Source organism: Schistocerca gregaria, chromosome 7, assembly GCF_023897955.1.
Source record: "Schistocerca gregaria isolate iqSchGreg1 chromosome 7, iqSchGreg1.2, whole genome shotgun sequence".
Taxonomy (NCBI): domain Eukaryota; kingdom Metazoa; phylum Arthropoda; class Insecta; order Orthoptera; family Acrididae; genus Schistocerca; species Schistocerca gregaria.
The window spans coordinates 49,706,628-49,724,613 of NC_064926.1; the positions used below are offsets into that span (position 1 = coordinate 49,706,628).

A 17,986-nucleotide genomic window follows, 5' to 3' on the forward strand; every position below is an offset into this window, starting at 1 on the left:
TGTGGGGAAGGTGAGCCAAAGGTTGCGTTTCATTGACAGGACACTTAGAAGATGCAACAAGTCCACTAAAGAGACAGCTTACACTACACTCGTTCGTTCTCTGTTAGAATATTGCTGGGCGGTGTGGGATCCTTACCAGGTGGGATTGACGGAGGACATCGAAAGGGTGCAAAAAAAGGGCAGCACGTTTTGTATTATCACGTATTAGGGGAGAGAGTGTGGCAGATACGATACGCGAATTGGGATGGAAGTCATTAAAGCAAAGACGTTTTTCATCGCGGCGAGATCTATTTACGAAATTTCAGTCACCAACTTTCTCTTCAGAATGTGAAAATAATTTGTTGAGCTCAACCTACATAGGTAGGAATGATCATCAAAATAAAATACGAGAAATCAGCGCTCGAACAGAAAGGTTTAGGTGTTCGTTTTTCCCGCGCGCTGTGCGGGATTGGATTGGTTGTGGTTCGATGAACCCTCTGCCAAGCACTTAAATGTGAATTGCAGAGTAGTCATGTAGATGTAGATGTAGAGACATTCAATGTGCAGGCTGAAATGAGGCATTGTATGAAAAGGAACCTGAGGAAAGCTATAACGATACAAAACGATTATTGACTAAAGCATTATGTTTGTGTGAATGCCTCCTTATCAACCAAGTAAACAGTCTGATATACTGTCAACTATTGGAGAAATGCAATTACTGTGCGACATTTAATGCACAACTGTGGACTTTCAAATTACATGCCACAATGCTAATTTGATATCTGGATGGGGAAAGAAGAAAAATCCACGTTCACAAACACACACACACACACACACACACACACACACACACACACACACACATACACACACGAATGTTGTTGTTGTCTTCAGTCCTGAGACTGGTTTGATGCAGCTCTCCATGCTTCTCTATCCTGTGCGAGCTTCTTCATCTCCCAGTACTTACTGCTTAGTGTATTCATCTCTTGGTCTCCCTCTACGATTTTTACCCATCATACTGCCCTCCAATGCTAAATTTGTGATCCCTTGATGCATCAGAACATGCTTACCAACCGGTCCCTTCTTCTTGTCAGGTTTACCACAAACTCCTCTTCTCCCCTATTCTGTTCAATACGTCCTCATTAGTTATGTGATCTACCCATCTAATCTTCAGCATTCTTCTGTAGCACCACATTTCGAAAGCTTCTATTCTCTTCTTGTCCAAACTATTTATCGTCCATGTTTCACTTCCATACATGCCTACACTCCATACAAATACTTTCAGAAGCGAATTGCTGACACTTAAGTCTATACTCGATGTTAACAAATTTCTCTTCTTCACAAACGCTTTCCTTGCAATTGCTAGTCTTCATTTTATATCCTCTCTACTTCGACCATCATCAGTTATTTTGCTCCCCAAATAGCAAAACTCCTTTACTACTTTAAGTGTCTCATAGCTTAATGTAATTCCTTCAGCATCATCCGACTTAATTCGATTACATTCCATTATCCTCTTTTTGCTTTTGTTGATGTGCATCTTATATCCTCCTTTCAACACACCGTCCATTCCGTTCAACTGCTCTTCCAAGTCCTTTGCTGTCTCTGACAGAAGTACAATGTCATCGGCGAATCTCAAAGTTTTTATTTCTTCTCCATGGATTTTAATACTTACTCGGAATTTTTCTTTTGTTTCCTTTACTGCACATTACGTATTTTTCATAAATAATTGGATGCTTTTCAACATGACATCAATTTACGCTTAAGTGAAGTGAAGTTTACATAGTTTTGACATGGAAATACTGCAATATACACCTTTTACGTAGTTTTTGTAACTGATTTTGAACGGAACTTAAGTTTCAGATAGTTCGGATACTTCTGGCCATGGTCAAAATGGCAGTTCACTGGGCTACATTCATGGTGACTGGCAGTCTCGCCCGGGTTCCCGGGTTCGATTCCCGGCGGGGTCAGGAATTTTCTCTGCCTCGTGATGATTGGGTGTTGTGTGATGTCCTTAGGTTAGTTAGGTTTAATTAGTTCTAAGTTCTAGGGGACTGGTGACCATAGATGTTAAGTCCCATAGTGCTCAGAGCCATTTGGCAGTCTTGTTTTAATGACCTGTGCGCTACTTGGATGTGATTGACTATTTCGTTGTAATGGCCACGACTGTTTCAAGGAACGTGGTGTGACCTTATCTAAAACATCAAGGATAAGATCGGTATGGCTCGTCACGTGATGATAATGACGTTGAGGTGAGGCTTATGTCATGGGTGAGGGGCGCATGGTAGACACGTGGTGACCTTCGGCAGACAGATGAGTATCAAATTGTATCAGTTACTGCATTGCTGTAGTACTAATATCTGGTGTTCTTAGGATTTTTCGAAAGATACACAACTTAGAATGTTAGAAATTTCTATTCTTCCTATTACCACAGCCAAGATTTCACACAGCCAAATTAGACTCGTAGTACTAAGTTCCAAAAAACGACCCGTTATAAGTCTATTGACTTGTCATCTGTAATGTAACGGCTTCTAGCTATCGAATCTAGATTTATTGAAGTTATTGTATGGAAGTGGCTGAGAATTTTACAAGCACCACTATATCTACCGAGGTACAGGACAGTTTGTTTGTACGAAATGACAATGTAATTTCTTTTGACGTCATTCGAGGGCTCTTAAAACGACGAGTACAGTGATGCAGTACGCATTAACGTTGACAGTAAATCTTTTTGCACAAATAGCATGGAAGTGCTGCAAAACCTGAAGACTGAGGCATAAGTCGTCCCGCTGTCTTTTTGGAGCGATTCCTGCCCCTTACATCGCGTACATTGCCCACCTCTCGCTGTGGGAAACTTTCGGAAAACTTTGAGTGAGTCATATCAGCTTGCTCCGCTGTTGAAGAACTGTAGAGAGTCGCTTGAAAAAGGGATGGTTACGCTGAAATTTCGATGGATAAAATTATTGGGATTATTTAACGTATAGGAAATTCTCAGCACATTACGCACTACCCAATGTAGAAATCACTGATTCAGTATTCACGACTGTATGTGAAACAATAATAGAAATATAGGATCTTATTTTCCTAATTAAGTATGATATTCTTTCCTTGTGGGAACCCTATATTCTATAATCAGTTGATTACCTATTTCTCACTGCATCATGTATTACTCCTCCTTCCAATACCTTTCCTTACTTAATGTTAAACAAATGTGTCTGTGATACTGTTTAGTTTAGAAGAACCGAGATTTTTTTCGTAGAGTTAGAACATAAGGTAAATAATTTTACGATAAAATCTGTGCTTATAGAAAATACTGCAGCTCGCAAGCTATTATCAAGAACTTGTTAAATAGGTTGCGTCTACGATGACGGTGGTCTCAGTCACAGGTAAGTGATGAACAAGACGACGTAACCTCCTAACCCTGACACATCACTGAGACTGAGTTTTCACGCTTTCATCTCGTCACATCACATTTTGCAACTGCACTGCGTTCTCATTCCTTCAATTTATCAATTTACCCTCACGAACGATAGTCAGTCTTTCATCACACTGCTCCATTAAACAGCACCTGGAATGAAACCCCACACTTTCCACACGTCACTGCACACCTTGGAGTAGCACTGAGAGTGGATTCTATCCTTTCATTTTATCACATTAGAATCACAAACAGCATCGGGACTGTATTCCTTCCTTCAACCACTGAAAACTCTAGAAAAGCATGAATAGTGATCCCTCACCTTTTTTTAACCACATTACGCTCTCAAACAGCATTCGGACTGAATTTTCACTTCGTTCGTTTATCTCTGCACACGCTGGACTAGCGCTATTACTTGTTACGCCTTTATTCCTCACGTTACACATTGAAACAACACCCATTCTCGATTTCATTTATCCCTGCACACACTGGAAAACCACGCAGATTGATACGTCGAAGAGCCAAAAAATTATGACTATGACCGCCTGCTTATTGGCATGCTGTACCGCCATTGGGAGACAGTGCAGCAGTAATCGTGCGTGGGCATGGACCCGACAACTCCTTGGTACGTTTGCGAGCTATCTGCACCAGTTGTCTAAGCACAAATCAATTCCCGTAAATTACGGACTGGCGGTATGTGGACACGTAGATGGCGACCGATATTGTCGCCCATGTGCTTCTTCAGGTACGGATAAGGAGAATTTGAGGGGTCAACAGAGCGAAGTGAGTCCTCCATCGGTCTTCTCAAACCAATGTACAACGAATTCGGCCTTGTCAGACGTAGAGCTATCTTGATGGAAGATGCCATCTCCGTTGGGGAAGATACCAAGCATAAAGAGTCCACAATAATATTTACTTAGTCCACAGCCGTTATGGTGCCTTTGGGTACTACAAATGGTCCCATGGGAGCAAAAGTGAGTGTTCCCTATAGCATAGTATGGCCCAAATGGGTGTGCGTCTGCAGCACGGTGTATGTTTTGAGTACTTTAACATAATACTGCCCAAACCGGTGTGCGTCTGTAGCGCGGTGTATGTTTTGAGCACTTTAACATAATACTGCCCAAACCGGTGTGCGTCTGTGGTGCGGTGTATGTTTTGAGCAGCCGTTTGATTAAATGGCGGTGTATCTGGACACGGCCACTGACCTGGTGTAGCCAAAAGCAAGCACGATTCAAAACACTAGGTGATGAGTGTCCTTTGACCCACGTTCCAATATCGGTGATACAGTGCCCACTGTAATCGTACTGTAGGACGTTGTTTGATAAACATTGGAACACGTTGTTGTGCATTACCGTTTTTCAGCAATGTGCACTGAATGGCGTGCTCCGAAATGATTTTCCTGTACCACCATCGTCGTCGGATGTGGTGCGGACGCCGAACACCTGGCCCTCTACTGGTGGCTTCACTGTAGCACACAAACAGCTGACCAGTTTCACCGTTTCTGAGCTTTCGGTCCTGTGCAAAGGATCGTAACAACCTACTCAGTCTATAGTTTGTCAGAATCGCTAATGCCAGTGAATTTCCCCACTGGCGACCCGTACCACCGCTAGAATGATTCTCCATTCATCTCCGCTCGACTTATATACGAGGTATGTCCACAAAGTAAGTTCCGTTTGGTTATATAAAACAAACGTGTACAGATACAGAAAAAAATATTTATTATACAAAAATCTACAACTATTAAACTACTTTTCTACATAGCTTCCGAAATTTTGTACGCACTAGTTATAGCGTGGCACAAGTTTTTGTATGCCTTCTTCATAGAAGGTTGCCGTCTGTATACTCAACCTTGTTGTAACATTTCGTTGTAACATCATTGAAGTGTTGACCACCAAGACCAGATTTTAGCTGTAAGAAGAGATGAAAGTCGCTAGGAGCGAGGTCCGGGCTGTACGGATGACAATCAAACGCCTCCCAGTGAAATTGCCGTAAGAGTTGTTTGGCCAGATTCGCCGTGTTCTTCATCGTGAACTTGATCACGTCCTTCATTGAACTGTCTGATCCATCTTCTAACCATTGAATCACTCGTAGCACTTTGTCCGTAAACCTCGCATATTTGCCGATGAATTTCCTTTGGTTTAAATTTCTTTGTATTTAGAAAACGAATCGCAGATCTAATTTGACGCGCGGAGGCATTTTAAATTACGGCTGACATTATGAACAAGCACTACAAAGCAAACGTTGGCGGCAGCGATCTCAAAATGGCGTATGGCTCTGATCACTATAGGACTTGACATCTGAAGTCATCAGTCTCCTAGACCTTAGAACTACTTAAACCTAACTAACCTAAGGAAATCACACACACCCATGCCCGAGGCAGGACTCGAACCTGCGACCGTAAATGGTCTCGCGGTTCCAGACTAAAGCGCCTAGTACCGGTCGGCTTCACCGGCCGGCAAAATTACGTACGTGTCTTCTTCTTGAGGCACAGCAACTGCCACACACGCTAGGAACTGCGATCGTAGCGCTGCCGCGGATAGAAATACAAACGGAACTTACTTTATGGGCGCCGCTCGTATTTCCCTTACCGCGTAATGGGCCGGCAACGCCAACAGGTGGCTTCAGCCTCGCAGTGGACCGTGGCTCATCAATTTACTTCAAGCCTCTTTTTACATTACAAACTGAATTGTCACCCTTCCAGTTATCACTGTACACCCTGCAACACCAGTAACATTTTACTTTTATCACGTTATACTTCGAAACTGCACCCTTTCTCACTTCGTCCGCTTATCACTGCACATCCTGGGACACCTCCGAGACGGGAGATTCTGAGCTCTTTCTTGCGTCACACGTAATTGGGAACCAGCACCGAGAGTGACATCTCACCCCACGCTTTTAACACACTACACTCGATTACAGCACTGACACTTGTTCTTATCACATTGCGAGGGAGACAGCTAAAAGACATTTTGAAAGTATTGGCGCCTAACACTTCGCAGGGACGGCTTTTGAAGCCAATCCGGACGCGAAGCGGCTGTACGACGACCTGCTGAGCAACTACAACCGGCTGATCCGGCCAGTCACCAACAACTCCGAGACGCTCACCGTCCACCTGGGGCTCAAGCTGTCGCAGCTCATCGAGGTGGTGAGTACTGGCGGCGCGCTGCCTTCTGCCCCAGCCGGCTCTCTCAGCTCCTGTTAGCTCGCCCGTGCAGCGTGCCTGTACCAGCCTTAGACGCCCAGACGGCACTCCTGACAGGGCACAGTTGGTAGTTGTAGAAAGCGTCCAGTGTTTTGTCCTGCGGAGGATAGGGGAATGGGGTTGTAGTTGGGTACTGTCTCTCTTTGTAGTTGGGTACTGTCTCTGTACCCCCCCTCCCCCTCCCAACCCCCAGAAGAAATGTGAAGCAGTCAGGTTTGGAGTCGAAAACGAAGGAAAACGTCATGGAATGAGACGCAGTGTGACGATATTTCATGGTAACTGAATCTTCCGTCGGTACTTGGTAGAACAACATCATAATAAATGAATAGCGCTACTGAGTGTGGGCCACAACTACCAGCCAGAGTCCCATCCGTCACTTGTCAAAGAAAGGCAAAAAAACTCAGTCTGTTGGAAATTAACAAACATCCAGCTCACAGTCCAGATCTAATCTTAAATGATGAGGCACAACTTAATACTTCCCCTCTCTTAAACTTCACATAATCCTCTCTGTTTTACATTACTTCCCACATTGTCTGTTCCTAAATATTCCCCCATTTTCCTGCATTAATCGATTTATTTTATTGAAATTGTCTATGGAATTCATATAGACTGTAGTTACAGTTGTTAACTCTTCTTTTAACTGGTACTTTTATTACTTTCCATAGTAAATACCTTTTGAAGGTGTCTCTTCAAGTACGGCTTTTATTTTACTTGCTTCATTTATTTAATGCAAACTATTCCATAGGCTGAATTTTGAATTTCGTGTTAAAGTATTTCCTGTTTTCGCCGTTTATATTTGTATATTGTTCAACTTCTTAAAATGCAGTACCACCATGCTGTCGAAGATGGCATTTACTGTATCTTCTCTTACACTCCTCCATTTTCCTTCATGTATTCATTTCCATTTATCGTATTGATATTGCTTAAGTTCCTCACATATTGTGTACTTACACTGATAACTCTTTCTTTTAATTGATTTATGTATAACTCTCCGTGTTTCATACCTCCTGAAGTAGTCTTGTCAGTTACTAGTTTTATTTTATTGGTTTTGCTTATTAGTGTAAACTGTTGTGTAGGATTGCTGTTCCAGTTCTGTGCTAAAGTTTTCCTGTTTACTTCATTTATACTTATTTTCTGTTCAACGTTTTACTTTTTACGACCACATTGTCGAAAATGTCATTTACCATAAGTTTCTGCTTCAATCTACTTGTGTAACTTCTTTTCCTATACCGTTGACACACATTCTAACTTCTTTGGCGACAAAGGTCAGTAAATGATTGAAGATGCCCTCGTAAGCCGAAAACCGGTTAACACAATAAAAGTAATACTGTAGAACAAAAGAAAATATCGCTTTTCATTCATTATGATGACATTCAGTGATAACGAAAATGAGTAAAGACCTTGGTGTATGAGTCTGGATGTGTGCGCTAATTCTGTCGGGAAGACTCTCATAAAATCACTTTATTCTGTCCTGAGCCAAGTTGGTAGACAACTGCAGTATCAGAGCCTTCGTATCCTGGGTGCTGGCGCTGCGAGGGAGTTCACTTCTAATCTGTTTTGCCGCAGACAGCTCTGGACATATCTCTGGCCAAGGGAGTACCTCAGCAACACGCAGACAGATAACGGAAACACGTGCCGTATGTGGATGAGCATTGCACTGTTGAAAACTGACACCACGATACCATCCCGTGAGAGGTAACACTACCAGACGCATGATGTCGGTGACGTATCGTGCTGCTGTTAGGGTTACCTAAATCACTGGCAGCTGTGACCGGAAGTTACGTCAAATGAATCCCTACACCATAACATCAGGAGCAACATCGCTCTTACCCTGCGAAACACTGGAAAAATTGGAGCTCTCCGCAGATTAACGCCATGCTCGCCCAAGACGGGCATCCAGGTTAGTGCAGAACAGCGATTCACCACTGGACACAATACGGCGCCATTCGTCAGTAGTTGTAGCTTCCCGGTCACGACACCACTCCAAACGAAGCCGTCTGTGTTGTGGTGTCAACGGCAGCTTACGTATGTGGCGGTAATTACCCAGTACAGCTGCTGCTAGTTTCAGAACAATGGGCAGGACGAAAGAGAATGTCACACGGAGCCCATTACTTACTTTCGGGTAGCAGGCGCTAAAGCGTTGCCTAGTAGGTAGCAGTCGTGCAGGCGGAACACGCCTGAGGCCTAATCAGTGACTGATGTTTACGTTTAGAGCTTTACTGTTAAAATGTGTCCAAAAGAGTGAATGTTTTGGAAGTTATGAAATTCAGAGAGATAACTCCTGAAAACTCAGAATTGTAATAAGAAAACAATCTACGAAATTATACATGCCCTCAACTGCAATCAAATAAGACTAAGAAGGAACCCAAGGAGTGTGAGGTCGCAAGTTCAGCTTTACGTAAGGCTCATATCAAAGTGCTGTGCTAGCAATTATGACATGAAACATACACTGAAAAGCCAAAGAAACTGGTACAGCTGCCTAATATTGCGTAGGACCCCCTCTTGCACGCAGAAGTGGAACGACGTGGCATGGGCTGTACTGATGTCATTGCTGGAGGGTTCAAATGGCTCTGAGCACTATGTGACTTAACATCTGAGGTCATCAGTCCCCTGGAACTAAGAACTACTTAAACCTAACTAACCTATAGACATCACACACATCCATGCCCGAGGCAGGAATCGAACCTGCGGCCGTAGCGCACGCACGGTTCCAGATTGTAGCGCCTAGAACCGCTCGGCCTCTGCGGTCGGCGCTGCTGTAGGAAACTGACACCATGAATCCTACAGGGCTGCCCGTAAATCTGTAAAAGAGTTCGTGGGGGTGCAGCACACTACGTTGCTAGGCATCCCACATACGCTCAGTAATGTTAATGTCTGGGGAGTAAGGTGGCCCGTGGTAGTGTTTTAACTCAGCAGAGTGTTCCTGGAACCACTCTGTAGCAATTATGGGTGTGTGGGGTGTCGCACTGTGCTGCTGGGATTGCCCAAGTCCGTCGGAATGCACAGCGGACATGAATGGATGCAGGTGATCAGACAGACTGCAGCGCCGTATTCTGTATGCATTTGAATACGCATGCCTATACCAGTTTCTTTGGCGCTTCAGGGTATTAGCTGCTAATGACTCCCTGTGTACATCAGAAGGGCGACAGAAAATAAGTGTCCGAAAGGTGCAGAGATCAACCTTATATGCTTATTAAGCTTGACAAAATGAACATCGTCGACACTCAAGAAATGGTCAAATCAAACCATTAACTTGCGCCATGAACACCTATTGTTAAATGCCACGCCACACTGATCACAAAGATTCGAAAAACGGTTCAAATGGCTCTGAGTATTATGGGACTTAACATCTGAGGTCATCAGTCCCCTAGAACACAACTACTTAAACCTAACTAAATGAAAGACATCACACACATCCATGCCCGATTCGACCCTGCGACAGTAGCAGTCGCGCGGTTCGGGACTGAAGCGCATAGAACCGCTCGCCCACCGCGGCCGGCTACAAAGATTCACACCATCAAGAGCGAACGCGAACTCCTTAGGAGTTACAAATCGTTCGGGACGTTCAGCTAGGTATCCACGAGAAAAGAATGCAGGTGGAATCATATTGGTGTAACGCGGTGACGAGAACTGATGAAATATATTAAAAAAAAATTGGAAATTTGTGGTAAGGTCTTACGGGACCAAACTACTGAGGTTATCGGTCTCTAAGCTTACAAACTCCTACTTAAGCTTACAAACTCCCACTTAATCTAACTTAAACTAACTTACACTAACGACAACACACGCACACATGCCCGAGGGGGACTCCAACCACCGTGATGAAATGTGATGGCATGCAACTGAATACGTGAAACTCGCTGTCTTTCAAGGCGACACTGCAGATAGTGCGACAGTATGTTTCCTATACACAGAAAAACAAACAGCCAGAGGCTGAATTTGTTCAATGGTTCCAGATGAATCAACTGCAATGTCACACACTTTTCAAGAGAGATAATGTGCTCTAAAGGAGTATGATTTGTATACGCAGTCAAGGAAGCAAGCAAAAGCTAATTATTTTGACTTGTGTCTGCCAAAATCAGTGTTCAAACGTTAGCTGTAGTTCTCTTACGGTCCTTTTCCCCTCACTTGCTTGCTGTGTCTAAATATTCTGTACTGCCCTTGCAAGGTCACGCACATGAGAAAGAATCGTAGGGGGCAGAACATTCCAACGTCTCGGAGCACCATAAATAAATTTCCAACCAATTTACCTTTCAGATTAACAGTCATCAAAATTGTATACGAATGCCTTAAGGCACCAATGTAACTTGATCTCGGTACAGTTCTCCTGGTACCTCTAATACACAATATTCCTTTCATTTGTATTTCCTCTTCAACACCGATTAGTCGAAGTTGGAATCAAATTCGTTACTGAGCTATGGGATAAATTTGTTTATCTCATCTACAAATTTGTGTTGATGATTTGCTTCAGATTTCGTTGTTTACGTCTTCCAATTCTGTAGCACTATTTGAAGACATGTAACCATTAATTGCTTCCCTTGAAATCAGTGTAAACTATGTCTCCCGCAGTTTGATGTGTATAACGTAGTAGGTCACTATCATGCACATCCTGTAAATTGTACCAAGCATCCTTGAAACCCGCAAACACCAGTTTTTGCAAAAAGTGCGTCTTGTCCTCCCTTGAGTATCAGTTGTTTTTTATGCTCACATTGCTCTGGACTTATTTGAAATCTGTTCGTAGGTGTTATTTTACGATGCTGCGCATGATCTTCCACGTATGTAATTATATTTAGTGTTTAGTATCCGCTTCTTGGATAACGGTTCTCCTTAACTATGTTTCACTGGTCACTGGATTTTTCACTCACTCTGACAAGAATGATGAACTACATGGCTCGACACCGTTTCAGTATCCTTTTCAAAAAATGGTTCAAATGGTTCTGAGCACTATGGGACTTAACACCTGAGGTCATCAGTCCCCTAGAACTTAGAACTACTTAAACCTAACTAACCTAAGGACATCACACACATTCATGCCCGAGGCAGGATTCGAACGTAGCGGTCTCGCGGTTCCAGACTGACGCGCCTAGAACCGCTCGGCCACACTGGCCGGCCCAGTATCCCTTTCACTTGTTAAGCCTGTATCGTCATTATTGTACTCCTCATGTACATTGCACGGCCGAGCGTATGCGGCACCACACATTCCACTGACTCATCTTGCAGAAACGCTAATATTTCGTCTGCCACTTCTTTCTCAGTCTGCGAAATTACTTAGCTTCCTTCCTGACGAAATGTAGATAAAATGCAATATTTGATTTTTTTTATCATTTCCATTGCTGTGCTTCACCACCAGCAGCGTGGCACTGTTGTGAGCTACTAGTCGACTAAGCAGTTCAGCTATGCTCCTAGCCTCAGGCTGTGCTCACCATTCAGCCGGCCGCGGTGGTCTCGCGGTTCTAGGCGCGCAGTCCGGAACCGTGCGACTGCTACGGTCGCAGGTTCGAATCCTGCGTCGGGCATGGATGTGTGTGATGTCCTTAGGTTAGTTAGGTTTAAGTAGTTCTAAGTTCTAGGCGACTGATGACCTCAGTAGTCAAGTCGTATAGTGCTCAGAGCCATTTGAATCATTTTTTTTTGTGCTCACCATTCAATCAGTCCTACCCTGTGTTGCCATTACCAGCCAATATTGTCGGTGGATTATAGACAATATTTGGGGGCACCGTATGCAGTAAACACATTGGCCTTTAACGACCTCGCACTCAAGGGATTCCTTGTCAGTTCTTCTCTGAAACTTCTCTTAGTATTGACTAAACCTCGCTCTATGACCCTAAAAGCGGTTTTGCACAAGCTAAACTCTGTTTTCTCTGCAAATCTAGTCCCGTTCTTCGGTGAACAATCCTTGTAAAGTGCAAGAACATTATGCTCGGTCTAAGCAAATTGCTCAACAATATTCTCAGTTGAATTATTGTTAATTAAGAACATCCTTGGTAAGGAAATTGGGGTTAAAAAAATACCCTTTTGTTCGTAACATATACGAGCAATGGCTGAAGGGTAAGCGAATACTTGGCTACGGTATACTTTATAACAATACATTTAAAATTGCTTAAGTTTCTACGAGTGTCTCATAAAAACTGAGATGAAGCAAGTACCTAAAAACTCGCACATATTTGGGAAAGTAAACAAGAAGGAAGAAATTCTGCATTTGCTTGCGTTCGAAGTGAATTACAAATCAACCATTCGGAAAAATTTGATACATGTGCATGGCGCGTGATCGATACCTAGCCACAAATCCACACCAATATTGTGGTCAGATTATGAACTTATGATGATTAACAAAAGTAAACAGAATACGTACAGAAGTTACTGACGCCATCATACTACTGAAAATTTTGTTGCTAATTCTAACTTATGCGACGCAGTCGAAGGCCACGGGAAACACGTGCAGACCTCCTTCGGCAGACGCAGCAGCGAAAGCGTCTGTTTTTCACAAAGAACTACGCTGAAAAGTAGTCAGTAGACATTACAGAAGCAACCGAAGTCGAACAAACACGTGGCAACGCCCAGGAACATTACCACTGCATGTTTATCTACGGCAGAATATGTCTGTGCATTTGCTCGCTTACTCAGATAGAGCAGTAAGAGCAGCGATGTACGTGTATGTGTATCATCTTATACTGATGAAAGTTTGTTATTGTATGTGCAGCCATCGTTCACTGTATTAATGTAGCTAGTCGGCTGACGCTTTATTTGCTGACTCCACTTTGCTGATATGCTGTAAAACTTACACATAAAATCAATGCACACCCTTATTGATGTATTTACAGCCTTAAGAAATACGAAACAACAGTTTTGCTTTGAGTTTTACTCTGTTCACAAGCGTGTTTTCAGAAATTTTCTATAGCAGACGGGCAATTTTGAAGAACTACGGCAAGGAATGACACCGTGAGTATAATCAGGTAATCATAATCTCGCCGTGTAATCGACTGGTCTTTTCTAGATTATTATGTTCATGTGTTTTAATGGCGTGATATCTTTTAATTTTGTTCTAATAACAAAAGCAAAGAGTATAACAGCTCTTAACCCTTAGTCATTTGACTTTCTTCCATTTATGATGACGTAAGTGATGTTCTTGAATTTTCGTACCACACAAACATAAATACAGACGTAAACCCTTTCGCTTCGAATAATAAAAGATGAGTGAGTAATTTCCGTGCTTCCAAGAATGACACTGATGTGATGCAGTTGTCGTCTGCTTGAGTTCTTTGACATTCGTTGACCTCACCACGATGGAACGAGTTAAACATACAGCAGACCAATAAATCCGGTAGTGATATCTCCCGGAATGTGTTTCCGCAATATCTGTCGTACCTGTCACTGCCACCCGGCACTTAACAGAGTTCCTAACTATTCCAGAGAAACAAACAACTTCGTCTCGGAATCCGAATGCTGAATTAAAAAGAGTATGTAGTGGACAGCACATCGCTGAACTTGGAGCTTTTCCTTTCTTAAGAGGAGGAGCATTTTATTTAAGACCTATTTGTCAGCCACCAACCTAGAGTGATAAATATCATCAGACCAAGAATTTGGACTTAGAATGCAGTTCAGGCGAAGTACTGCATTAACGGCTATGTTAAAAATTCCCTGGGAAAGTTGTGGTACCAGTAGGAAAGTCGTAACTAATCTCTAGATTAGCACCTGGCTGCAGTAAATACACTGAGGTGCAAAACATAAGGTCAAAAGTAACTGTCGCGTGATGTATGACAGCTAAGTAACGTTACTCGGTGAAACTTGGATCATACATGGAAAGCACTTCTACAGCATAGTATATAAGCTAACTGGAAGAAAGACGCAATGAGTCAAACAGAAATGACACTTTTATTTAAAAAAAGTACTAACTACACTAAAGCCACCGAGGTTCATAGTGGTACACAGGATGTTACAAACGTCGGGACCTAGTTTTTAATTGGGAATGTATTCACAACGGGTGGTAGTGCGTGTTCTGCAGCATGCTGCCATGCTTGCAAAATTGTTGGTAAGGAATTCTCTTGGAAGAGCGCTCCAGTCCGTCACAGCGCGTTTGACCACTTCTGGATAGTACGGGGTGTTCAGAAAGTCTCTCCGCAGTGCCGTATGATTGTTAGCAGCGAGCGCCGTACGATTGTTCGCCTGCCTGGGTTACTTCCCTTCAAGTGGACTCTCCCAACATTCCACTGTTTCGTTTATCTCAGCCAGCGTCAGTAGTATCGTTGGTGTGTGTCGTCACGTGTTGACGTGAATGTTTAAGTCTAGTTCCTTGGCTCCTTTGTTTAGTTTTTGTCACTGTTAAAATGCTAACCATTGAAGAAAGCATGTGTTTTTAGTCGAACAAGTGCTCAAAGCTGGCGGTAAGTACGCAGTTTCAGTTCGTCAAACATTTAATTCAGTTTTCCCAGACACAACACTCCCAAATCGCGATACTGTGCGAGATTTGATTAACAAATTCCTATGTACGGGTTCAGTGACGCACCGAGAAGTGGTCGTCCTAGCGTTTTGTCTGATGATAAACTACTCGATATTTCCACTAAAATGTCCATGAGTCTGAACAATTCAGTAAGAAAACTCGCCCAGGAAATCGATATTAGTGTAGGAACGGCTCACACAGCTGTAAGGAAAATATTAGAACTTTCCCATACAAAGTGACAGTCATGCAAGAACTGAAAAATACTGATCATGGTAAAAGACTGCATTATTGTGAATCGTTCAAAATTTTCGTTCAACAAAATGGAAGGGATATTCTTAATGAAACGTTTTTCACTGATGAGGCGTAATCTCATCTATCCGGGTACATGAACTCGCAAAACTCTCGTATGTGGAGTGCTGCAAATCCGTTGTGCGTTCATGAGGAACCACTTCACTCTCTGAAAATAGGAATTTGGATTGCAAGTTTTAGACATCGGATTGTGGGTCCCATATTTTTCAATGAAACAATAAGCGCACAACGATATTGCAGTGATATTCTGTTCCCATTCATAGAACTTGTGTTAAGTGAAATACTGAACGGTTATTTTCAACAAGATGGTGCATGCAGCTCGCGTTTCAATGCCACTGCTTGCTAATGGTTTTTGGTGATCGCATAATTTCACAGGGACTTTGGCCTCAAGGATCATCTGACCTAACACCACCTGACTTTTTCTTCAGGGGTGCAGCGAAAGCAACTGTCTATAAAAACCGTCCAAAATCCATCGATGAATTCAAAACTGCAATATCCACTTTCACTGCTTCTGTTACAGAAGAAATAGTAGAGCTTGTGTTTGGAAACATGATTAAACTAATTGAATTGTGTATTCAAAAACAGTGGGGGGGGGGGCTTTCAACATTTAATGTGAAAATTTGTAAGTAAAACTGAATATTCAATAAATTAATAACCTGAATTCACTGAGTTTCATTTCGGTATATTCACTGCGGAATACGGCACGGGCGGCTAACAATCATACGGCACTGCGGAGAGACTTTTTGAACACCCCGTATTTGATGCCCGTGGACGTGCTGCAATATGTATCCCCAACGGATACCACAAGTGCTCGATGGAGTTTAAGTCGGGGAACCCGGCGGGCCAGTCCATTTGCCAAATAACTTCTCGTTCGAAGAACTACTCCTCTTACGTTGTTAGACGTGCTCGCAAATTGTCGTCAGTAAGAACGAAGTCACCCCTGAAAAGACACTCGGGCGAGGAGCACAGCGTCACAGTTACGTTGTCTATGACTCCATTTTTACTGGTAACAAGGTGTCACCGCATCAAATAGCGCATACGGACATACGGAGTAGCTTTTGGAACGAGAAGATATTCGGCGAATGGACTGACCTGCCCTCACTTGCGATGTAAATCCTGTCGCGCAAGAGAGGCGTGTGCGTGGTGTTGTAGCGCGAATACGTGCACAATCATCCAGCCGCACTGGCGGGGGAATGGAAGCCTCCACCACAACAACTCCTTACCAACTATTCGGCTAGCATAGGATCGCGTTGCAGAGAACGCACCGCCGGCCGTTGTGAACGCATACCCACGTAACAACCATGCCCCACCGATTGTTATGTCCACGAGTCCATCACGAATCGCGGTGACTTCAGCGTAATTATTATGTTTGAACAAAAGGGACATTGTTTCGGTCTCATTGCGTTACCTTCTGTGCTGTACTATAGCAGTTCTTTCTACTTATGAGCCAAGTTTCATCAAGCTATGCTACTTGGTAGTGACACATCATACTAAATTTACCACACCAGTGAACGCTCCGTCACTACGAACACCTCCCTTAAACTCTTTGAACACTTATTATAGTCTACGGAATAAGTTAATATGTCTCAGCGCCAGTTTAAAAACTACAAACTATGCAAAATAATTTGAAAAAAAAATTCATTTTTGTATTGGAAACGACTGATGCACAGAGAATAAGGAGGGACTATTTTGTAATACATTCTTAACAGTTTCTTCCTCTTCTTCATCATCATCTTCATTTATTGTACATAACAGGCCATAGAGGCCCATAACAGAAAGCAAAAGAAATATTACAAACCAGAATAACACACTGTACAAACATCAGTAATACAGTCAGTGACACAGGAACGAGCATTGTCCTGACCACAGTTGCAGGTATTTCCGGCACATGTTGTTCCACTTTACTGTCCATTGCATCTTCCAGCCATGCAACGTCCTCATCACCCTATCTTTCCAGCTAGTCCTTGGACGACCTCTTGGGCGTCTTCCAATCACCTGGGAATTGAACACTCGGTCGGGGATAGATTCTCCAGCTCTTAAGACATGTCCCAAACACTGGAGTCGTCGTCCTCTGATGGTCCCACCAACGTCAGCTTTCCCAAAACGTTGGTACAAGTCCTCTTTTTGCCTTCTTTCCCATCTTCCATTTTCTCTGTTGAATGTAGGCCCATATATCTTTCTGAGCACTTTCCTTTCAACTGTTTGTGAAGTCGCCCATGTCTCGCAGCCATATCATAGAATCTGTTTTACCAGTGCCATGTAAAGTTTGATCTTGCTGTTTTGTGAGACCAAGCGTGACTTGAATAAGTTATTGAGACTAAAAAAGGCACGATTAACATTAATTATTCTCTCTTGAATCTCTTTCTCAACCTCGCTGTTATTAGATGGAATCAATCCCAGGTACCTAATTTTCTCTCCTCGTTCAAAATTGTATCCATCTATATAGATAGTGGTAGGGAAATCCTGTCGGCGTGAGGTGATCATATATTTGGTTTTCCCGTCGTTGACAACTAATCCCACTTTGCTTGCTTCTTTCATGAACCTGGTGGTGTCAGATACTACCTGATTGAATCTCCCATAATCATTACATCATCGGAAAAGACCAAAATTGTGTCAGTTCCTATCGGATCCATCTCCCTCTCATTACCAA

At 43.0% G+C, this 17,986-nt stretch overlaps 1 protein-coding gene across 4 annotated transcripts in view; it reads left to right on the plus strand.

Annotated features, from left to right (window-relative positions):
- Window positions 1-17,986, plus strand: part of LOC126281676 (acetylcholine receptor subunit beta-like 2) — a 287,589-nt gene that overhangs the window by 33,516 nt on the left and 236,087 nt on the right. For all 4 annotated transcript variants that reach the window (XM_049980839.1, XM_049980841.1, XM_049980837.1 and 1 more), the window contains exon 2: window positions 6,388-6,533. In XM_049980839.1, the coding sequence (XP_049836796.1) occupies window positions 6,388-6,533 (146 nt within the window). The remainder of the gene's footprint in view (window positions 1-6,387; window positions 6,534-17,986) is intronic.